Source organism: Ovis canadensis, chromosome 24, assembly GCF_042477335.2.
Source record: "Ovis canadensis isolate MfBH-ARS-UI-01 breed Bighorn chromosome 24, ARS-UI_OviCan_v2, whole genome shotgun sequence".
In the NCBI taxonomy this organism is placed as follows: domain Eukaryota; kingdom Metazoa; phylum Chordata; class Mammalia; order Artiodactyla; family Bovidae; genus Ovis; species Ovis canadensis.
The window spans coordinates 34215288-34239025 of record NC_091268.1 but is presented as its reverse complement, the minus strand read 5'-3'; the positions used below and the strand labels follow the sequence as shown (position 1 = coordinate 34239025).

The 23738-nt window shown below is 40.6% G+C and overlaps 2 protein-coding genes across 6 annotated transcripts in view; one reads left to right on the top strand and one right to left on the bottom strand.

Annotated features, from left to right (window-relative positions):
* Positions 1-21241, top strand: part of ZP2 (zona pellucida glycoprotein 2) — a 32837-nt gene extending 11596 nt beyond the window's left edge. For 2 of the 3 annotated variants that reach the window (XM_069570292.1, XM_069570291.1), the window contains exons 2-19: positions 1502-1539; positions 9630-9709; positions 10540-10623; positions 11038-11132; positions 12577-12729; positions 13448-13489; positions 13637-13801; positions 14750-14846; positions 14934-15115; positions 15796-15922; positions 16714-16901; positions 16985-17076; positions 17177-17301; positions 17453-17642; positions 19227-19362; positions 19437-19533; positions 19946-20029; positions 21046-21241. In XM_069570292.1, the coding sequence (XP_069426393.1) occupies positions 10566-10623; positions 11038-11132; positions 12577-12729; positions 13448-13489; positions 13637-13801; positions 14750-14846; positions 14934-15115; positions 15796-15922; positions 16714-16901; positions 16985-17076; positions 17177-17301; positions 17453-17642; positions 19227-19362; positions 19437-19533; positions 19946-20029; positions 21046-21191 (1977 nt within the window). In that variant the 5' untranslated portion in view covers positions 1502-1539; positions 9630-9709; positions 10540-10565 and the 3' untranslated portion in view covers positions 21192-21241. Of the gene's footprint in view, positions 1-1501; positions 1540-9472; positions 9535-9629; positions 9710-10539; positions 10624-11037; positions 11133-12576; positions 12730-13447; positions 13490-13636; positions 13802-14749; positions 14847-14933; positions 15116-15795; positions 15923-16713; positions 16902-16984; positions 17077-17176; positions 17302-17452; positions 17643-19226; positions 19363-19436; positions 19534-19945; positions 20030-21045 lie in introns of those variants that run through there. The other variant, XM_069570293.1, reaches the window with a different exon arrangement.
* ANKS4B (ankyrin repeat and sterile alpha motif domain containing 4B) overlaps positions 1-22728 on the bottom strand; it is a 48495-nt gene extending 25767 nt beyond the window's left edge. Inside the window, exons 1-3 of one of the 3 annotated variants that reach the window (XM_069570297.1) lie at positions 22641-22728; positions 7779-7858; positions 7169-7316 (exon numbers count right to left, since the gene is read on the bottom strand). The gene's annotated coding sequence lies outside the window, so the exon portion shown is untranslated. The remainder of the gene's footprint in view (positions 1-7168; positions 7317-7778; positions 7859-22640) is intronic. The other 2 variants (XM_069570296.1, XM_069570295.1) reach the window with 2 other exon arrangements.
* Positions 22729-23738: the final 1010 nt, after the last annotated feature.

Here is a 23738-nt window from a genome sequence, read left to right as displayed (position 1 = left end):
CCTGACCTGCATACAGATTTCTCAAGAGGCAGGTTAGGTGGTCTGGTATTCCCATCTCTTTCAGAATTTTCCAGTTTATTGTGATCCACACAGTCAAAGGCTTTGGCATAGTCAATAAAGCAGAAATAGACGTGTTTTTTTGGAACTCTCTTGCTTTTTCCATGATCCAGCGGATGTTGGAAATTTGATCTCTAGTTCTTCTGCCTTTTCTAAAACCAGCTTGAACATCAGGGAGTTCACGGTTCACGTATTGCTGAAGCCTGGCATTGAGAATTTTGAGCATTACTTTACTAGCATGAGATGAGTGCAATTGTGCAGTAGTTTGAGCATTCTTTGGCATTGCCTTTCTTTGGGATTGGAATGAAAACTGACCTTTTCCAGTCCTGTGGCCACTGCTGAGTTTTCCAAATTTGCTGGCATGTTGAGTGCAGCACTTTCACAGCATCAACTCTCAGGATTTGAAACAGTTCAACTGGAATTCCATCACCTCCACTAGCTTTGTTCTTAGTGATGCTTTCTAAGGCCCACTTGACTTCACTTTCCAAGATGTCTGGCTCTAGATTAGTGATCACATCATCATGATTATCTGGGTCTTGAAGATCTTTTTTGTACTGTTCTTCCATGTATTCTTGCCACCTTTTCTTAATATCTTCTGCTTCTGTTAGGTCCATACCATTTCTGTCCTTTATTGAGCCCATCTTTGTATGAAATGTTCCCTTGGTATCTCTAATTTTCTTGAAGAGATCTCTAGTCTTTCCCATTCTGTTGTTTTCCTCTATGTCTTTGTATTGATCGCTGAAGAAGGCTTTCTTATCTCTTCTTGCTATTCTTTGGAACTCTGCATTCATATACTTATATCTGTCCTTTTCTCCTTTGCTTTTCTCTTCTCTTCTTTTTACAGCTATTTGTAAGGCCACCCCAGAAGCCATTTTGCTTATTTGCATTTCTTTTCCATGGGGATGGTCTTGATCCCTGTCTCCTGTACAATGTCACGAACCCCATTCCATAGTTCATCAGGCACTCTATCTATCAGATCTAGGCCCTTAAATCTATTTCTCACTTCCACTGTATATAATCAACAAAGACCGACTCTATAGCACAGAGAACTCTACTCAGTATTATATAATGACCTATATAGGAAAAGAAACTGAAAAAGAAACAATTTATGTATAACTGAATCACTTTGCTGTACACCTGAAACTAACACAATAGGGCAAATCAACTATATTCCAATATAAGATAAAAATTAAATTATCAATTAAAAAAGAAAAGATACATGCATGCTATACCCATGAACAGAGGAGCCTGGTGGGTCACAGTCCATGGAGTTGCAAAAGAGTCGTGCATGATTTAATGACCAAAAACAACAACAAAAAACAATAGTCATAGCAGCACTGTTTACAATAGCCAAGACATGAAAATGACCTAAATGTCCAAGGAATGGATAAAGAAGATGTGAGATATATAATAGTCATAAAAAATGAAATAATGTCTTTTGCAGGAACATGGATGGACCTAGAGATTATCATACTAAGCAAAGTAAGTCAAAAAGAGAAAGATAAGTACCATACAATATTACCTATTTGTGAAATATAAAATATGATACAAATAAATGTATCTACAGAACAGAAGCAAACTCACAGACACAGAGAACAGACTTGTGGTTGTCGAGGGGGAAAGAGGTGGGAAGGGAAGGACTGGGAGTTTGGGATTAGCAGATGCAAACTAGAGTATATAGGATGGATAAACAATAAGATCCTACTGTATAGCACAGGGAACTATACTCAATATCCTGTGATAAATGACAATGGAAAAGAATATGAAAAAGAATATATGTGTGTGTGTATGTGTGTGTATATATAACTGAATCACTTTGCTGTACAGCAGAAATTAACACAACATTGTAAATGAATTATGTTGTTGTTCAGTTACCCAGCTGTGTTCAACTCTTTGCAGCCCCACGGACTGCAGCACACCAGACCTCCCTGTCCCTCACCATCTCCCGAAGATTGCCCAAGTTCATGTCTGTTGCATCAGTGATGCCATCCAACCATCTCATCCTCTGACACCCTCCTCTCCTTCTGCCCTCAATCTTTCCCAGCACCAGGGACTTTTCCAATGAGTTGGGTGTTCGCATCAGGTGATCAAAATACTGGAGCTTCAGCTTCAGCATCAGTCCTTCCAATGAGTATTCAGGGTTGGTTTCCCTTAAGACTGACTGGTTTGATCTCCTTGCTGTCCATGGGACTCTCATGAGTCTTCTCCAGAACCCCAGTACAAAGGCATCAATTCTTTGGCGCTCTGCCTTCTTCACGGTCCAGCTCTGAAAAACATACTAGACCACTGGGAAGAGCATAGCCTTGACTACGGGCCTTTGTCAGCAGAGTAATGTTTCTGTTTTTCAAGACCATGTCTAGGTTTGTCATAGCTTTCCTGCCAAGTAGCAATCATCTTCTGATTTCATGGCTAGAGGCACCATCCACAGTGATTTCAGAGCCCAAGAAGAGGAAATCGGTCACTACTTCCACGTTTTTCCCCTTCTATTTGTCATGAAGTAATGGGGTCAGATCTTAGTTTTTTAAATATTTAGTTCTAAGCTGACTCTTTCACTCTCCCCCTTCATCCTCATCAAGAGGCTCTTTAGTCCTTCTTCACTTTCTGCCATTAAAGTGGTATCATCCACATATCTGAGGTTGTTGATATTTCTCCTGCATATCTTGATTCCAGCTCAGCATTTCTCATGATGTGCTCAGTATATAGGTTAAATAAGCAGGGTGACAATAGACAGCCCTGTCATATCATACTTCAATAAAATATTAAAAGTATTGTGGGGGACAAATTCATTCCATAACAGCTTACTACTTAGTAGCTAATCAGCTTGGGGGAAATTCACTTAAGGAGCCTTTATTTCCTTTTCTTATTCCTATCTTGAAGGTTATCCATCATTGTCCAGCATAGGACCTATACACAAAGGGCAAAAATGCCCTTCCCTCCTTCCTACAGTGACTTATTAGGGTTTCTGAGGACCATCTATTCTTTCCCAGTGTTCTGTGTGAAATGTGAATGATAAAGGAATGGGTTTATAAAACCCTCCTGAGAACCAAAAGAGGAAGGGGTAGATTAGAAATTTAGTGAAAGGAGATTTAACAGAATTAAGGGTTACTTGAATAGACAACCCTTCAGGAAATAAGTGGAGCTTCAACCTGTGTTACCCTAATCAAGACCCAAATTCTATAGAGAGCTTGTTTGATAGCTTCAGTCTTGTGCCCACCCCTTGTCCAAAGGGTGATGCAAGCAGCTTGACTGGAAGTCTCAGTAAGATTGTATATAATGGGAGATTTTCCTGAAGCCCATCGTGGTATTGCTACCAAAAGAAAAGATCATTTGTGCTCATGGTTGGTCATGTCCAACTCTTTGCATCCCCATGGACTGTAGCCCACCAGGCTCCTCTGTCCATGGAATTTTTCAGGCAAGAATAATGGAGTGGATTGCCATTTCCTACTCCAGGGGATCTTCCTAACCAAAAAATTGAACCCATGTCTCTTGTGTCTCCTGAACTGGAAGACAGATTCTTTACCACTATGCCACCTGGGAAGTCAGAGAAAAGGATACCGGACAGAAAAGAACATACATCTGTGTATTTAAATTTACTTAGTTATGCTTAGGTTTTATTTGTCACATACATAGACATTTGGTATCTCCCATCAGAAAGCATAACCCTTAAAGCCTGTCTTTGTCTGCACTTGTACAAATGTGTGTGTTGCTTCTTTTGAGACTCCACAGTTTTACAGTTGCTCAGCACATTGTCCCTCAGAAAATACCTGCACTTCCATAATGTAAAACTGGGCTCATTTTGAAATAAGAATTCTAAATTGTAGTCATACACAACTATTGCCACAATCATGCTCCTTAACAAACCATCCAAAATTGAGTGGCTTAAAAGAATAAGCATTAATTTAACTCATAAGTCTCTTCTTGACTTATAATTGACTCATAAGTCAATTCTTCTGTGCTCAGATGACCTTGGCGTGGCTCACTCATTCACCAGCAGTCAACTGGCAGGTCACCTGGGAACTGGTTGCTTTAGCATGGATTCAGCTTAGATGTCAAGGCTACGGTTTTTACAGTAGTCATATATGGATGTGAGAGTTGGACTATAAAGAAAGCTGAGCACAGAAGAATTGATGCTTTTGAACTGTGGTATTGGAGAAGACTCTTGAGAGTCCCTTAGACTGCAAGGAGATCCAACCAGTCCATCCTAAAGGAAATCAGTCCTGAATATTCTTTGGAAGGACTGATGTTAAAGCTGAAACTCCAATACTTTGGCCACCTGATGCAAAGAGCTGACTCATTTGAAAAGACCCTGATGCTGGGAAAGATTGAAGGCGAGAAGAGAAGGAGATGACAGAGATGAGATGACTGGATGGCATCACCAGCTCAATGGACATAAGTTTGAGTAAACTCCAGGAGTTGGTGATGGACAGGCAGGCCTGGCATGCTGCAGCCCATGGGGTAAAGAATCGGACACAACTAAGCAACTGAACTGAACTGAACAGCTTAGATGACCTGTCTCTGCTCCTTGTGATTCTTTATCATCTGGGAGGCTACTCTGGGTTTGTTCTCACAGTGAATGAAGAATGCTACCAGAGAGTGCATATGTATATGGGCTTCAAAAGACCTAGCCTCAGAACTGGTGCTCCATCTTTTCCATCACATTCTATTGGCCAAAACAAGTCACAAAGTCAGTCAGATTCAGGAAGGAGGAAGAGCGAGGAGGACCAGGCTAACTGCAAAGCACCCTGCAAAAAATGGGAGTCCACAGAGGGGTGGAAGATTGGGACCTTTACAACTGACATACCACATCATCTTAAGAGCTTAAACATTTTATGTTCTATCAACTGGAGGGACTACACCATATTGCCAAGGAAATCTTTATCTCTGTGGTAACCATTATCCTAGCTACTAGGTATAGAGTAACCTGTAATATTTGTAATTGTACAAGTTTTTATTTAGAACTTCTGAGCCTTCTCTGTCATTCATTTAAGATGCCCTATCTTTCTATTAACAGATCAATCTAGCCTTTTATATGCCCTTGTCCAATTTCTTTCTGAATCCATTACTGTTACAAAGCTCATTCAATTTCAGTTTAGCTAAAGATCCAAAGGGTGAAAATAACATTAACATTGTATAATTAAAGGAGCTACCATATGTTTTTCAAGAATATTCTCATTAACATAGTCTATCTTATGTTTACAAGTTAAATTCATATTCTATATTTGAAAGCTATGTTAAGCTATGTTAGCCTACATTATAGAAGATTCTATATTTCTTATTTATCTAATACCACTAAATTATATGGGGCTTCCCTGATAGTTCAGTTGGTAAAGAATCCACCTGCAATGCAGGTGATCCCAGTTCGATTCCTGGGTTGGGAGGATCCCCTGGAGAAGGGAAAGGCTACCCACTCCAGTATTTGCTTTCCTTGTGCCTCAGCTGGTAAAGAATCCACCCACAATGTGGGAGACCTGGGTTCAATCTCTGGCTTGGGAAGATCCTCTGGAGAAGGGAACAGCTACCCACTCCAGTATTCTGGCCTGGAGAATTCCATGGACTATATGTATAGTCCATGAGGTCACAAAGAGATGGACACAACTGAGTGACTTTCACAACCTTCTGAAGCTAAATTATAGTCAGTGCTATCTTGTACTTTTAAAGCTACATGAACTGCAAGAGAAGCATGGAGTTTTAGAACACCCACTCATACACACACACACACACACACACACACACACACAGAACCATAATGAATTAGAATAAGCCTGGAAGTAGGTATCAGAAGACTTGGTTTCTCCCTGGAGCTCTGCTAACTTTCTATGACTTTGGGCAAGTCACAAAAACCTCTTAGGCTTATTTTCTTCATTTTATATTGAGAAATTGGACTTTGGAAGTTGTATGAATCAAATCCACTCACTTGGGCAATATATCTTTATATCACTAAGTTTGAATTCATGGGCCTTTCATTCTATAACCTTTACAGATCACTTATATACAAATCAGATTTAATTTTATTGATTTTAAATTACTTTACCTTGTTATTTATCAGCAAGACAATTCAATCAACTGAATGAAATTTAAGAAAAAGTACCACTCCTATCTCCCTATTCCTGTTACAAGAATGATATATTATATATATTTATAGCCAGTACAGCAAGAGCTTAAACAAATCAGAACAGACTACAGTTGTGAATGTCCAGCATAGCTGGATTGGCTCAGACTGTCTAGATACCTAGATACCTGCACTGACTCCTTCCTCAAGTGACTCATTGGCTCTCTGGTAAATAAATGTAGACACACACTTATATACCCACACATAAACAGATAAATGGATAGGAAACACGTGTTTCTCATTTTTCTTTTTTTAAGTAAAATATGAAAACATACTAATACAGTTCCAATAGTCCAATTTATTGTGGATGCTTTAGTATCAATATTCACAGACCCCATTTAATTCATATATTTTAGTATTTGAAGAGTATTTCAGAGTTTATCTAACCATCTCCTGATGATAACAATTAGGGCATCTTCAATTAATATTTTTACAGTTGTGAAAAGTAAGGCAACAGAATTGGAAATTGAGAATTATAAACTATTGTTTAAAAGAACAGCATTTCAGAAAATAAAGACAGCACCTGCCCAAAGGAGGCAACAATATTGCATTGTTGTTATGCATGACAACCTAAAACTCTCCTCAAGAAATGCCTAATGATTAGCAGGTGAGACGAGGCCTCATGTCAAGTAGAGACCATGGCATTCACAGAAGAGGAGAAGGAACACCTTATAGTTATAAACACACTTAAAATGTCTCATTGAAAAGAATGTGGAAAACATACTTTTGAAAGAGATCCTACTGTTTATTTAGTAAAAGATTAAGTGTCTATCTTTTTGGAAAGATTTGTTTTCCTAACTAATAAAATGAGACACTACTTGATTGCAGAGAGCCATGCCTTCCTCATTCTCAAAGTTAACCACACCAACACATTTGTATCCTTGTGCACTTATGCAGAATTGATTCTTAGGGAGTCTGGAGCTAGTTGTTCAGTGACTGTCCCAAGTGCAGCATTGGCTGGGTTGGGGCAAGGCAAATGAAATTAATCTCTGGCACACTCACCACCGTCATCATTCTCACCAGTTCTCAGAGTGGTCCTCCTTATCTCCATGCCTCCTGCTCAGGGCTTTTGTGCTGCCCCTTCATCATGCAGAACCCCCAGTTTAGGGATCTGAGCAGAGCTTCCCTTTCCAAGGCAACACCTCACACTCTGGAGAAAAAGGCATAACTTTGGGAGAAGCAAGTCTAGGGTGGGGCCTGGGAAGGTGGAACACATTGATCTATTACCTCTCTGACTACCTTCTTAATTAGTCTCTCTGAATCTTGCCCCTACATTCCATCCTCGTGGATGGAATGGTCTTCAAATCTCTCCAATGGTCTTATCATAGTCTTAACTATCGTGGTAACAAATTACCTTCACAGTTATAGAAAAAGTGCCACTTTTGGGAAATATGCTTAGGAGTAACTATTACTATCATGCTTTTGCTCAGAATCTAAATCCTTTCACCACCTCTATCTTCAAAATCCTGCTTCTCCTGGATTTTGCTCCCTCTCCTCCATCCACTGGTATATAATCAACTGATTCCCATAAAGAAGTTAATCACTGACAATCATTCATTTTCTTGTCTATTTCCCTTCAGATATTTCCCGTTTTCCTGATCATAAGACTCACCTGGTTTCTTAAACATATGGTACCCCAGTTTCCTCCCCTGGAGAGTCTGAGTCAGCAGCTTCTGGGTGGGACACAGGAATCTGTGATATTAACAAAGAGCCCCATGTGACCATTTTTAAATTTTTAATTGGAGGATGATTACTTTACAATGTTTTGTGGCTTTCTGCCATACAACAAACCGAATCAGTCGTAACTATATAGATATCCTCTCCCTCTTGAATCTCCCTCCTGCTCACCCCATCCCTTTAGGTCATCACAGAGTGCCAGGCTGGGCTCCCTGTGTCATATAGCAATTTCCCACTAACTATTTTACACACGGTAGTGTATATATGTCAATACTACTTTCACAAATAGTCCCACTCTCTCCTTCCCTTGCTGTGTCTTCAAGTCCATTCTGTACATTTGTGTCTCCCTTCCCTCCCTGAAGATAGGTTCACCAGTACCAGCTGTGACTGTTTGGATCAAGGGAGTTAGGGAAACCACTACTCTGACGAACAGTATTTCAGACACCTGTAACAGGGAATGAAGATTAGTCCTCGAGAAACATCGTTAACACATAAAGACATAAAGAGCAACACGGAAATAAATAACTGTAAATGCTACCCCACTAACTTGTACAGAATTTGAGCATTATCACCTGTTATGGAATATGGTCTGCAGACATCACGGTGTCTCAGTCTGGTCCTGGCCCTGACACCAAGTTGTTAAAGCTTGAGCAAGTTGTTTTCCTCAGATTCCCCACCTATAAACTCCCAGTTCTTACACAGTATGACATTCTTATTTAGATCACTATTCCTTTTGACCCAGAATTTCTACTTCTAGTAATCTATCCTGGGAGTTAACCAGGGAAATGTACAAGTCCAGCAGATTGGTTATAATAATGAAAACATTGGAAGCTGTATTAATGTCCATCATTAGAGAATAGCTAAACATTGATTTATCTAGACATTGAGTACTATGCAACATTAAAAATGGTAATGGAGATCTTTATGTTTGATATGGAAGATGTCCATGACATATAAAGTAGTAAAAGCAGGTTACAAACATAACTTATACTTCAATCCCAGGTTGTTATTTTTTCTTTTTTAAGTGCGATGTTTGTAGAAAAAGACCATAGAGTTACACACCTAAGTACTAGCAGTGGATGATTTTTTCCTTTCTCTATATCCTTCTTTAATTGTCTGTATTTTTTGAAGTAAACTTAAAATCTATACTTGGGGGAAAATAATGTTTCATCCTTTTTAAAAAGGTACTTCTTCATGCACATTGCCAGGGTGATATCCATAATAGCCAGGAGACCAGGAGTAACTTAAAGGGAAGGTTTGTTACTTAAAGACAGTGTAAACAAGAGACGATCTTTACTCCAAAAAAATCCTACCAGTTTGTCCAAAAGATCCTATTTTTCCTAGTGTTATGGGAAACTGTACCAATTCATTCACCTGAGCCAATTTCAAGGAACTAAATTCGCTGCAGAGCAGCCGGTGGAAAACCAAGGCAAGTGTCAGGAAGGGCAAAACTCTGCTTATTTTAGGCCTTCTGGAAAGGCTCTTCCCAAATCCCTGCCTCTCAGCTGGGAGGGCTAGAGAAGATTCAGGTGACTCCAATGGGGAGAGGGCGGGGACCAGCCTGCTTCCTGCTATAAAAGCCAGAGCAGCACGCCCCTCTGCCTGGCTGATTTGGTGGTATCTTCAGTCATGGCATGCAGGCAGAGAGGAGACAGTGGGAGACCCTCAAGCTGGTTCCGTGCAGACTGGAGGTAATTCTAGGGGCAGAAGGAAGGGGACATAATGCCTTGTCTGCTGAAGCTCACTCCTCTTTAATCTTCTCCCTCATGTCCTCCTGCTCCTACAGGTCATTTTTTCTATGCTTCATCCTTTTGGCTTCGGTGAACTCAATAGATGTTAATCAGTTGGTGGATCCTGCCTTCCCAGGTAGGCCTCTTGGGTGAGGGAAATGCCCTTAAGCATCTCTGAAACGGATTGCAACTAGGGTGCCTAGATGGCCAGAAAACACAAAAGTGAGTTAAACGATCTCCAGTCATTCTTTTGCCTATCTTGATCAAGTCACTTCAGTTTTCCCATAGCTTACCTATAGCTTGCTCTGCAGCTAAAGGCAAGAGCTTGGAAAAACACCTGCACTACCTTCTACTTCCTCACTGCCTCCAGCTTTACAACATCCGAAGAATAGCAAACCACATACCAAGCCCTCATCTTTGGGAGCAGTCATCTTCAAACACATACTCATGCTTAAGGAAAGCATCAACAATAACAGGCAAAATCACTTGTAACGAGGAGTTTCTCAAGATTTTCACCTGAGCCAGAGGATGCAGAGTGTCAAGCTATCGGCAGATTATTCAATCTTCAAAATATGTGTTCTTGGAGTTACCTAGGGAATCTTTTATTGAATTGAAAGATCTTTAGACAAAACTTTTCCCCAATTCTTCACAGACCTACCATCTCTATTTCCATCAGGGTTCCAGGCTGGTTCCCACATGCATACTTGTTAACCCGAATCCAGGTTTATCCTGGATAGAAAGTCCTAGGCATTTAATTGATATCTTCATTACAGTCCTTGGTATCTTACATTGTAGCTATGTATTCCTATCAACTTGTAAGCTCCCCAGGATGGGGATTAAGCTTTGCCTCTCCCAACTGGCATCCTCCCCGATGCCTGTTACAGAGGAAAGTTTCCTCAATACACTTCTGTAGAAATCATGCCTCCTGTATTCAAAGATGCCCCACGTGCTTTCTTTGCTCTTCAGGTACTGTCACTTGCTATGAAAATAGAATGGTAGTGGAGTTCAAAAGAACTCTTGGCAACAAGATTCAGCATGCATCTGTGGTGGGTAAGTAATGTGTATTGTCTCATTTAAGTCTCACTTAGTAGGAAGCCCTTGGCTCAAAGTCATCACCATTTTCCAGTGAGCAGAATACGCAAACTCTGAAGCAGTTGGTGCTCAAATCCCATGATGTCACAGGGTCCTTGAACTGCATGGTGACTCCTAAGAGTGGAAGACCTTGTCTGTCTTTGGAAATCTGTCTTATCTCAGGAATTCCCTAAGAAAAGTCTATCTTCAAATCACAGCATCTCTCAGAGCTTGGGTTATATCCCAGTCGGGAAAATAAAAAGAAGTGATTGAAGTACCTTAGAAATAGATTTGCAGTCTTGGTTATGTAGCTTTGGTTGACTCTGTCAGTGAAATAGAAGATATAAATACATCTTGGCTAGCTTCTTTCTAAAGCTGCTCTTGTTTCTGTAGATTCCCTTGGTCTTAAAATGCTGAACTGCACTTATGTTCTGGACCCTGAAAGGCTCACCCTGAAGGCCCCATATGAAAACTGTACCAAAAGAGTGGTAAGTAATTGAGGAGTAATTTGGAAAGTAGTAACCTAGGAGTTAAAGCTTTGGAGTAGAGCAGTGGTTCTCAATCCAGGTGATCTTTCTCTTTGGTCATCCCAGAGAACATCCTGCAATGTTTGGAGACACTTACCACAGCTGGTAGGGGAGGAGGGAAAGGGCAGTTACTGGCCACCTGGTGGGTACAAGCCAAGAATATTGCCAAATAACCTCCATTGCATACAGGAACTCTCAATAAAGATATATTAGACTCAAAACTCCAATGCTGAGCTTACAAAACCCTTGAATTGAGGCTTTGGGCTTTATTTCTGTCTCTGCCACTATCTATATATGATTTGGAGTAAGTTAGCTAACCTTTCCAAGCCTCTACTTGCCTACTGGAAAATGGATTATGATGTCTTTCCATAACGTATCTAAAGACGAATGACACAGTGAAGGACTAGGCATAGTATGTAGACACAGCAAATGATCAAACATGAGCTATTTTGATCTACACCCCTCAAGGAAAGGGGGATGCTATTTTGGTGCTGGCAAATGGAGTGCTGGTACCTCTATGCTGGAAGGTGAGCGACAGCTGAAAAATAGGATTTTCTACTGTCAACCAATAGTGCTACCCAATCACAGTTATTAGGAGCAGTAAAAGAAGCCTAAGTCCTTTTCAGGCTTTATGTGCAAACAATCACTTGGGGAACTTGTAAAGTACAGAATTTACTTAGTTGACTTAATAGGTCTAGGGTACATCCTACAAGCCTTAATAGTCTACTTGATCTGATTCTACTGAAGCTCTCCTGTAATTAAAACTTTCCCTTCTAAAACTGACTTTCCCAACTTTAGGGAGCTTAGTGTTGTATTCCTTTAGAACAAGGTCTGCAGAATATGAGCTGTGTATGGCCACAGCCAGTCCATGATCTATGTGTGATGGTCATCAAACTAAAGAATGGCTTTAGTTTTTAAGTGTTTTAAGTGTTAAAAGCATACGTGGCCTAAAAAGTCTAAATATTTACTAACACTTTACAGAAAATTGTCAGTTGACCACTGCTTTAGGCAGAGTTCCCTGAGTCAGGGGAAATGGCAAAGATGGCTCTGTCCAGCACCCAGCACAATGGCTGCTAATGTAGGTGCTCAATAAGTATTTCTATCTCTTGATAGAGGCAGCAAACCCAATAGGACCCTGATACTCAGACATAGGGTAAATGTAAAGGGAAAACAAAAACTGGACTGAGCCCTGAAACTCAAGGAACTATTCTCTGCCAATGAATGAATCCTAGGATATCTAAAGAGGCTAAAGAATCTCCTGGTATAGGAATGAGGGACTTTTCTAGAACTGTGCTACTGATGACTTCTAAGGGGTTTGCTAATCAGCTGAGTCAGATGGTATTTTGGAATCTCCTTTCTCATTGAAGTTCTAGCACTCTGTCCTTACTATTCCATTTTCATACAGCTTGGCCAACACCAGATGACCATCACATTCATGAATGACAATGCTGCCCATAGACAAGGGACTGTCTTGTATCACGTCAGCTGTCCGGTTATGCAAGCAGAAAGACATGAACAGCATTCGGGATCCACAATCTGCTCAAAGGATTTCATGTCTGTGAGTGAAGCAGGCTGACTGCTTCTCATCCAGCTACCAAAGGGGGAATGTGATCTAGAGAGAGCTGGACTTCAGAACAAGATCAGGATTGCAATCCTATATTTCACTACTGACTTGCTGTGTGGCTTTGGGTTGATTTCTTAACCTCAATGAGACCTTTTTTTAAATCTGAAGTGGCAGACAATAACACCACATAGGGTGACTTTCAAAACTAAAAAGGTAGATATAAGCACTCAGCGCATCATGTTTTAGCAATAAAAAGGATTCAGTTGGTAGCTTGACAAACTGGATATTTATGTACAAGGCCCTATACCAGATGCTAGGAAATCATAAATGAGAAGAACAGCCCAGTCACATACTCATGGACTTTATAGTCTCAAGTGGCTAATAGCAACAGTGGACAAAAATACTCATACTTTATTATAACAGTGATGGAACTGCATGGCTTGACAGGACTTAGTGTCTCAACGTACAACTGGAAGGGAGCTTTAGATCTTCCAATTACATTGAGGTCTTGAAAGCTCAATGGGGAAATGATGTCTAAGGGCACTTTTAGGATTCTTGACTGGTCCTGTGTTTCTACTATATCCCACACCAGCCCTCACACTGTAAGAACCAGACAGCAGTTGCTCTGGGTATTTTCCATGTACCATCAGATAGCATGACTTCAGAGATCTCCAAACCAAAGCTTCACATCATCCTTTTTTTTTTCTTCCAGTTTACCTTTCACTTTTTTCCTGGCATGGCTGATGACACTGCGGTATGAAAACTATTTTTTTTAATTACAAGCCTAAATAAACCTTTAGCTCTATATTAAAGGTGGCATAACTTCAATCTTGGTTAAAATATTAAATAGTCTTGGAGTTAAGGTGAGCACCAGCCCTCTAAATGAAACTTTTGCCTTTAGGGTCCCAAACCTCAGGTGGGATGGACAGTTACAGTTGGTGATGGTGAAAAAGCCCAAAATCTGACCCTTCAAGAGGCCCTGATGCAAGGATATAATCTCCTAATTGAGAACCAGAAGATGAGCATCCAAGTGTTATTCCATGCCACTGGAGTGACTCACTACTCGGTAGGTGTGAAATCTGTTTGTACCACCATTCAGGCTCAGACCAGTATTTCTAAATGCAAGCATAATCTCAACCATTCCCTCAAATTGAGGTTATAACTCATTCAATAGCCAAGTACTGTACTAAGTATGAAAGATGGCGAGATACAATGGTGAACAAAATGTTTCTTCAGTTTTTCTTCTCCACAGATCTAAGTTCACTAAATGTGGAGCTACAGTAGTACTAAACTAATGAAGGTGTTCTGTTTTATCATTGACATGTCTAATGTTTACAGTGAAAGTGAAGTCGCTCAGTCATGTCCAACTGTTTGCAACCCCGTGGACTGTAGCCCACCAGGCTCCTCCGTCCATGGGATCTTCCAGGCAAGAGTACTAGAGTGGGGTGCCATCTCCTTCTCCAGGGGATCTTCTCGACCCAGGGATCGAACCCAGCTCTCCTGCATTGCAGGCAGAGGCAGGCAGATGCTTTAACTTCTGAGCCACCAGGGAAGCCCAGTAGGTACTGGCATTTTGGGGACCAACAATCAAGATACTACATTAAATCAGTTAATGTGCCAAAGTACTTAGAACAGGTCTTAGCACCTACATATTCAAACATCAGCCATCTTAACCATACTGCTATACATTGAGTATAAACAAACTGCTGAATCTTAAACATTCTCTCTGAATGCTGATACCATAAAAGTCATAAAACAAGAGCTCTTACTGCTTAGAAATGATCAGCTACAGGTCATGAGCAGAAATCACCTTGCCAGATGTTATAAAGTATAAGATTTTAAAACTAGAACTAGTTGTTCACCTGTAGAACAACTATAGGGTGAAATACCTGAACTCTACTTGGGCCAGGATGGTGCTCCATAGTTGAATATGTTTGCCCTGACTGTTTCTAGCATTGGTCAAAAATTCAAGTAACTCAGGTAAACCAATGTCTTTGCAAATGCCTCTCTTCAGCAAGGTAACAGCCATCTCTACATGGTGCCCCTGAAGCTCACGCATGTGTCTCCTGGGCAGACGATCATCTTATCATCACGACTCATTTGTGTGTCAGGTAAGGCCTAGGAAAGGGCAAGTCCAATTGTGGAAGATATTGTTCTAAGGGCTTAATCAAAGCTGACCATTCTGTCATTCCTTCTAGACCCTGTGACCTGTAATGCCACACACATGACTCTCACCATACCAGAATTTCCTGGGAAGTTAAAATCCGTGAGCTTTGAAAATAAGAATATTGCTGTGAACCAGTTGTACAACAGCGGGATTGTTATGGAAATAGCAAATGGCCTCAGGTTGCATTTCAGCAAAACTCTCCTCAAAACGAAAGTATGTTCCATTGAAACTTAGCCTTTTAGACCATTGTGATTTGGCTGCTGACTTATCCATAAATTCTAATTGCTAGTATAAAAAAAGATTCAAAAATTTTGGAGGCCTCATTTGAACAGCTTGCATAAGTAATTCTCAAGTAACTGAAATTCACTCCCAAACACCAAGTCTTTTTCAACTTCAATGGAAATTTTCCTTAAGTGTCTTTGTTCACTGAATAGTACAAACTGCTATTAAGCATCTAATGATAAACCTCTCATGGCCTATTAAAAACAGGACAATTTGAACCAAACTAGTGTTCTCTGCTATCCTCAGTGAAGCCAGTATTGACTGATGCAATTGCCAGGGACACAGAATAATCTTATGTTGGTGTATATGTTGCAATAACATCTTATAACTCCTGGATTTGCAAGGTACTCAGCTCTTTGGAGGTTGAATTAACAGATCAAATTCCAATGTCTAGTACAAAGAGCATGCAGTGCTAGGTACTTGAGGGCATGAACTTAGAGAAATTTTCTGCCTCAGGAAGAATCCGGTCTAGAGAAGTGATGGGATCTCTTGCTCTGGTTTAAAGGAAAACCATATTCAGTCTGGAGTGTGCCTTGCAGATTTCAGGGCACTTCCTTCCTATCTACCTGCTCAACAGGCTGTAGCTGCTAACTGACATTCTTCCATTTCAGTTCTCTGAAAAATGCCTACCCTATCAGTTCTACTTATCTTCACTGAAGCTGACATTTTATACTCAACTGGAGATGGTATCCATGGTGATTTATCCTGAGTGTGTCTGCGAGTCCACAGTTTCTATAGGTAAAGATCATTTTCTTGAATAGTTCCTACATTCTACATTCTCTTAGCTTTTACATGGGGGAAAGTGTACAGGAGTTCAAATAGTAAGCTCTGTACTGCTTATACTTTAAGGAAATGGAAGACTGGTTAGACCACAAATAGCAGTCTAAGTTGCTATGATAGGAATCTAAGGAAGATAACAGTTCCAAAATACACATACAGGGAGGTTTCACAACTGTTTAATGTTTTTAAGTAACCTGGGTATGCTTCATGTTAGAAGTCTGAGCCCACCATCTAAGTAAGATTGCTTTAAATCTGAAACTAGAGGGACTGAGTATTTCCCCAAACTCTTAAATTCCTCAAAGAATATGGAAGTTGGTATTTGCCCTTGTTTACTATTGCCTCTGTGCTTCTTTTTATTTGTATCAGGTCAAATCGAATAGAAAAAATTAGTTGTTGCTTCAACTTCCCCTAAAACCAAGACCTGTGAGTCTTGAAAAGGGGGACTTCAGGACACAGGCACTACACTTTAAGCCACATCGGGTTTCATCATGGCTTTCTTAGCCCACCTGGTGCCTCTTCCCATGTCTCCTGCTCCTTCTTTCTTTGGATGAAAAATCCTTAGACAGAGCAAGCCTCACTACTGTCTAGGTACCTTGGGGTCTCCCCTTGTAATGCAAGCTGCTTGTCAAGTTATTTTCCCAAATAGACTTAAATTCTGTTGCCTCCTGATGAAAATCCAAACTTCATTAAATTTCAAACTAGGAATGACAATAGTCACATAGACACTTTTTAAACTCCCTCCACGATAGTTTCAGGGAAGCTGTGTACTCAAGATGGGTTTATGGACGTCAAGGTCTACCGCCATCAAACAAAACCAGCTCTCAACTTGGACACTATTAGGGTAGGAGACTCCTCCTGCCAGCCAATCTTTAAAGCTCCATTTCAAGGACTGGTGAAGTTTCACATACCCCTGAATGGATGTGGAACAAGACGTAAGGTTAGTATAAGATTAGTATTGGCACACAGCAAGAGATTAAGACTTACACTTGAGATAACTAACCACTTTCTCTAACCTTTAAGTTTGAGAATGACAAAGTCATCTATGAAAATGAAATACATGCTCTCTGGGCGGATCTTCCTCCAAGCACAATTTCCAGAGATAGTGAATTCAGGTGTGACACAATTGCTACTTAACTTTTTTAAGTGCCAGAATAAACTTGAGCAGTCTTTTAACCTAAAATTCTCAACACCCCCACCTACCCACTCTTACAGAATGACGGTGAGGTGCTATTATAGCAGCAGTAACATGCTAATAAATACCAACGTCAAAAGCCTTCCTCCTCCAGTAGCCTCAGTGAAGCCAGGTCCACTTGCCTTGACCCTGCAAACCTACCCAGGTGAGACATTATAACCTAAAAAATCTGCTTAAAAACTTCCAGGGGACTCATTCCTAAAATGAACTTTACACCAGACTAAAGTAGTTGCCATGCTTAAGCTTCTGTTGCAACCATCAACTACTTGAGTACCAGAATGGCTTCTCCATTTCAGATAATTCCTACCTGCGACCATATGGGGACAAGGACTACCCTGTGGTGAGATACCTCCGCCAACCAGTTTACTTAGAAGTGAGAGTCCTAAATAGGACTGACCCCAACATCAAGTTGGTCTTAGATGATTGCTGGGCAACATCCACCATGGACCCAGCCTCTCTCCCTCAGTGGAATATTATCGTGGATGGGTATGTATTCTCCACATAAGGTAGTCCAGCTAATCAAACTGCCAGTAAAAAAATAATAAAACGCTCTTGAGCTTAAAAGGAGCACTATATCAAAGGCCCTGATTTTTGTTCTTATTTCTTACCAACCAGTCCTCAGTCCAATAAGTTGACTCCTATCTTTCTTATTATCCTTGAATCTAAAAGTATCCTTCCCAAGGAAATAATGACTTTAATACTCTAACATCTGGAAAGAGAATAGATTTCTAGTTCCTATTTACTGAATAACTTTTTTGCTCATTGATAAGTCGTGTCTAATTCTTTGTGACCCCCTGTGACCTATCAGGCTCTTCTGCCCATGGGATTTTCCAGGCAAGAATACTGGAGTGGGTTGCCATTTCTTCTTCCAGGGGATCTTCCCAGCTTCATTGCCAGATTCTTTACCACTAAACCACCTGGGAAAGGTGCATTGAATGCATGTGTGTGTGTCACTTAATCGTGTCTGGCTATTTGTGATCCCATGAGGTATATAGCCCACCAGGCTTCTCTGTCCATGAAGTTCTCCAGGTAAGAATACTGGAAGGGGCTGCCATTCCCTTCTCCAGGGGATCTTCCCTACTCAGGCATTGAACCCAGGTCTCCCTCATTGCAGACACATTCTTTACCATCTGAGCCACCAGAGAAGCCCATTGAATAACTACCATGTGCCAAAAAACAATGCTCTGTACTCCAGATGCATTATCTAAACTCACAAAACTCCATGAGCGACACTAGCCCCCTCACTTTATAAAGAAACCCAAGCTTACTACTTAAATAACTAGCCCAAAGTAATATTTAGTCAGTGATAAGACATGAATGGACTTCCCCAGTTACTCAGTTGTAAGGAATTCACCTGCAATGTATGATCTGCAAGAGCCCTGGGTTCGATCCCTGGGTTGGGGAAGATGCTCTGGAAGGAGGGAATGGCAACCCAATCCAGTTCTTCTGCCTGAAGAATTACATAGACAGAGGAGCCTGGTGGGCTATAGTCCTTAGTGTCCCAAAGAGTTGGACACATGAAGCTATAACCCTCTGCTAGCATTTAAAATAAAAAATGGCAGGAGCTCGCTACCCTTTCTTTATCAGCAACATATACTAACTGCCTGGGACATAATACTCAGACTCATAAGAATTAAGCCATTGCCATCTGAAGAGCTACATAATTCTTGATGAGTATAGCTGGCATACAAATAGGTATTGACACTTAACACAGAGTAGAAGAAAACCTAGCACAAGTAACTTACAACTTCATGGATACTGTTGGATGGTCAAGTCAGAAGTATATGAAATAACTAAAAGTACAGGCAGAAGCTCTAAAGGAGGGCATGGCAACCCACTTAGTATTTTTGCATGGAGACTCCCCATGGACAGAGGAGCCTGGTGGGCTACAGTCCATGGGGTTACAAAGAGTTGGACACGACTGAGCAACTACTGAGCGACTAAGCACAGCACAGGTAGAAGATAGAGCAATAGTCTTGAAGGTGTTACATGTGACTGAATTTAAGCAAACACTGAGTTTGAGTCTGAGGTGAATTCAGCTGATGTCCCACCCTGAAATATACCTTCCAGCTGTGAATACAACTTGGACAACCACAGAACCACCTTCCATCCGGTTGGCTCCTCGGTGGCCTATCCTAATCACTATCAGAGGTTTGATGTGAAGACCTTTGCCTTTGTGTCAGAGGCCCCAGTTGTCTCTCACTTGGTAAGTGATTAACTAGTTACCTGGGACAGGTGGCCTGAGACATCAGCTCCACTCAACTCTTGTCTCCTCTCCAGGTCTACTTCCACTGCAGCGCCTTAATCTGCGATCAACTGTCCTCTAACTTCCCCCTGTGTTCTGCGTCTTGCCTTGGGTCATCCAGAAGCAGGCGAGGTACAATTTTCAAGTCTTCATTTAATATGAGTTTACTTTAAGCAAGCCTGATCCTTTCAGAGTTTAGGAATGAGTGCTTTGTTTTTCATCTAATCCAAGATCCCAAGAAACCTGGGAGTCTGTGATGGACAGGTTCACAATCAGTCCCATGGACAAATTTGTGTTTGTACCTAAACTGTAGCCTGATCTTCTGAGACCCTCCAAAAGTTGTTCTTCTGAGTCTATGTAGACTCTGAACTTTGTCTTCTGATAGTCTCTGATAGTTCATCCTGCTCTTACAGTAAGGTGTATGCTCTCTCCTGTGAAGGGAGGCAAGATTACATAGAGCAGGGAGTCCCTACAGAGCAGGTGTACCCTCAAAACACTTCTCACCACTACTCGTTATCCCAGAGGTCAAACTGTCTATCTGCAGCCACAGGGGCCACTGAGGAAGAGAAGATGATAGTGAGTCTCCCAGGCCCCATCCTCCTGTTGTCAGATGGCTCTTCATTCAGAGGTATGGATTTAAAGCCTTGGGTACTCTCTTAACTGAAACTCTTGGTTTTATGTCAGACTTAAGTGTGCACAGATAATATACGTGTGTGCTCAGTCGTGTTCAACTCCTTGTGGCCATATGGACTGTAGCATACCAGGCTCCCCTGCCCATGGAATATTTCAGGCAAGAATACGGGAGAGGGGTGCCATTTCCAACTCCAGGGGATCTTCCTGACCTGGGGATCAAATGTGCGTCTATTGTGTCTCTTGTGTAAGATGCAGGTGGATATCTTACTATTAATGCCACCAGGGGAGCCCACAGATATCAAATGCTTATGATTAAACAAGAGAACGCACCTCTCCCCGGCAACAGGTTCTGTTAAGTCTGTGTACCCTTCCTAGAATCCCTTTCCTGCAAGAAGGATCATTTAGTCTACCTACTGTACAGAGACCTTTCATTGTTAATAACTAAGAAAATTCTAGTTTTGTCACTAATGCCACATTAGAATCCTTAAATCTTGGTCCTCAAATATTGGGCCTACTATAGAAGAATTTCAAGCTCTTTGAAAAGACTAACAGGTCAGAAGACATGTGCTTACTATTACAAAACTTTAGTCTTTACTAAATTATGTTAATATATCTTCATCCCAGATAGTCTTAATTTTAGGCCTAGAACTTGAAATTAAACTCACTTAAATCGCTAGCTACTAACTGCAAGAAATCATGCACTTGGGACAACTAACCATATATATCAGTGCCAGAATGTTAAACAAGCTGGGAATGAGATCCTTCCAGGTGTCAGCCCATCTGATCTGAGTGAAAGCAAGTAGGAAGTGGGAACAACCGTGGGAGTGGAGTAAGGCGAGAAGGCGGCTGGCTTGAGGGGGAAAGACTACACTCTTTTGCAAGCTCCCAAGTGAGCCCTTTGAAGCTTATTTTCACTTCCTTCTCTGGGTAACTTTAATTGTAAAGCTTCAGCTTCAACTTAAACCAAGTGTAAGTGATCTTAAGACTTGAATATGTCTGTTTCCTTCCCAGATGCTGTGGATTCTAAAGGGCATGGGACTACTGGATATGTTGCTTTTAAAACTGTGGTTGCTGTAGTTGTCTTAGCAGGTGTTGTGGCAACTCTAAGCCTAATCAGCTACCTGCGCAAGAAAAGAATCACAATGCTAAACCACTAATTGGATTTTCAAATAAAATGTGGAAGTAAGCCTCTTGTTTCTTAAATTTAGATGGAGTTCAAGGACTCTTTCTTGAAATCATTTTTCTTCAGAGACTATAGTACCTTTCCACAGTCCTCTTGAAAGGCTTTGTTCTGTGTGGATGTGAATAAGGGTATTCCTGACTTAATCGCTTCCTGTCACTAGCTTTTTCTGCCCTCTACCCCCAAAACTGGCAGTGTCAGAGAATTCAATAATGGGACTTAGTGACAGTCTGCCTCTAAGGGTATATTTAGGTGGCTTTAATGTCTCTTACCCTATCCATTCATATATACAAGATGAGGGCAAATCACTCCTAATCACTGGAATAACTTCTCTTCTCTAAAAGGGAAAAGAAGCTAGGTATTCCCAAGGAAGTAACCTAGTATCATACTTAAAGTAGTATTTCCTACCTCAAATTACTCTTTCCGATGAGTAGACAACTCCCCTGGGAAATTAAGGGATTCAGTTATTCTCCCATGCATTCCCAGTCTAATTAAAGACCTGTACTCTTTCTTTGGGGGATGGAAAGGAAGATTCTAGCTTCATTAAGAGCAATTACAACATTCGTGGTCTCATTAAAACTACACAGCTGAACATAAGCCTCATAGCTGGGCCTGGAGAGCTGCTTTTTACCCGCTACTCAATTATTACTTCCTCCCGAGGCTACCCCCTCTTAACTAGGCTGTAATTATGTCAAAATGATTAGTCTGCCTCACACTGTAGTTCTAACAAACCATATTCAAGGTGTCTAATGTAGACATTAATTTGTATCCTTCAACTAGAAAAAAAGTCTGGATCTAAGCCAGAACCTGTGCTGTGAAAAGCTGTACAGCTTCTGAATCTCTGTACATAATGGTGGTAAATAGAAATATAAACATTTTTAGTGTTTGGACTTTACCCTTCAACTGAGACTTGTCATACTCCTGGGTTTTTCAAAACCTTCAAAGAATATTATATATACTTTGTCATCTTGTGATACTGTAGGTCTTTAATAATGAATCCTTTGCCTTTTATGCAACAGAGCCTTTGATTCTAACTCCTTTTAAGAGTTAGATGATAAAATTCAACCCTGGTATAGGGAAGGAAACCATTACACTGATATATTGCACAGTCTTGTCTTCCTAGAGTAATAAGGTCAAAATTCAAGTTCTTATGACGACTATTTTTTGGACAGTGCTTTATAAGAGAATAAGGCATTAGTCTGTCACTGATAAAAACAAATGGTCTTGGATTCAAAGTTTCCTGTGGCTACATCATGTTAGTATTACATATTAGAATCAGAATTGTTGCATTGCTGCATGAACTTCTTAAAATGGCATTTAAAACTGCTGGCTACTTAAATGGTTTTCAGATCTCATATGGTAGGCTGAATAATGACCACCCCCTAAAATGTCCACATCCTAATCACCAGAAACAGAATGTTGTTACCTAGTCATGGTCCCAAAAGGACTTTGCAGGTGTGGTTAAGAGTCTTGACATAGGAAGGTTATCCAAATGCGCTCAATCACAAGGTTCCCTGTAAAACAGACATTAGAGTCAGAAAAGACATACCAGGGGAAGCAGAAGTTAGAAGGATATTGTCCACAAACCAAGGAATGTGAGATGCCTAAAATAGCTGGGAATGACAAAGAAATGGATTCTCCCCTAGAATCTCCAGAAGATCACAGTCCTATTGCCCCATTTTGGACTGCGAATCCCAAGGATATAAAACAACTCATTTCAAACCATTACTTTGTACTAATTTGTTACAGCAACAACAGGAAACTAATGCACTTTCTAAGGAGCTGCTACTCACAACTTGTAAAACACTTTGCTAGAAACTTGAGCCCTAACAAATTTGTCTAAGATGTCAGAGTATATTGATAATGGAACAGGAGCCTCACATCCCCAAGATGGTCTATTTGTGTCAGAGGCCAGAATCAAAGTGATCTGGGCCTGAAGGCTGCCCCAGGGCAGGTTGGTTCTGATATATTTGATATTTTCTTCTGAGAGAAGAAAGCCAAGCAGGCTATAGAGCAGCTGCTGGAATGAACACGTGTTGCCATGGTAGCCTGAAATAAGTATAATTAACAGTTGCTTAAAGTCATGTTCTCATAAAAAAAAAAAAAAACCAGAGTTAGTAGAAGCAAAGCATAAAGATCAGAGAGAAGCAAATGAAAAAGAGGGGAAGGAGACAATAACAAAGATCAAAAAAAAAACAAAAGCTAGCTCTTTGAGAAGTTAAACAAAATGACAAACCATTAGCCAGAGTCATCAAGAAAAAAATAAAATTAGAAATGAAAAAGAAGTTACAACAGAAAACAAGTACAAAGGATCACCAGAGACTACTGTGAGCAACTATGCCAGTAAAATGGACAACCTGGAAGAAATGGTCAACTTCTTAGAAAAGTATAACCTTCCAAATGGAAACAGGAAGAAAGAAAATAACAGACCAATCACAAGCATAGAAATCAAAACTGTAGTAAAAAATTTTCCAAACAAAAACCCAGAGTCAGATGGTTTCACAGGCAAATTCTACTAAAAGTT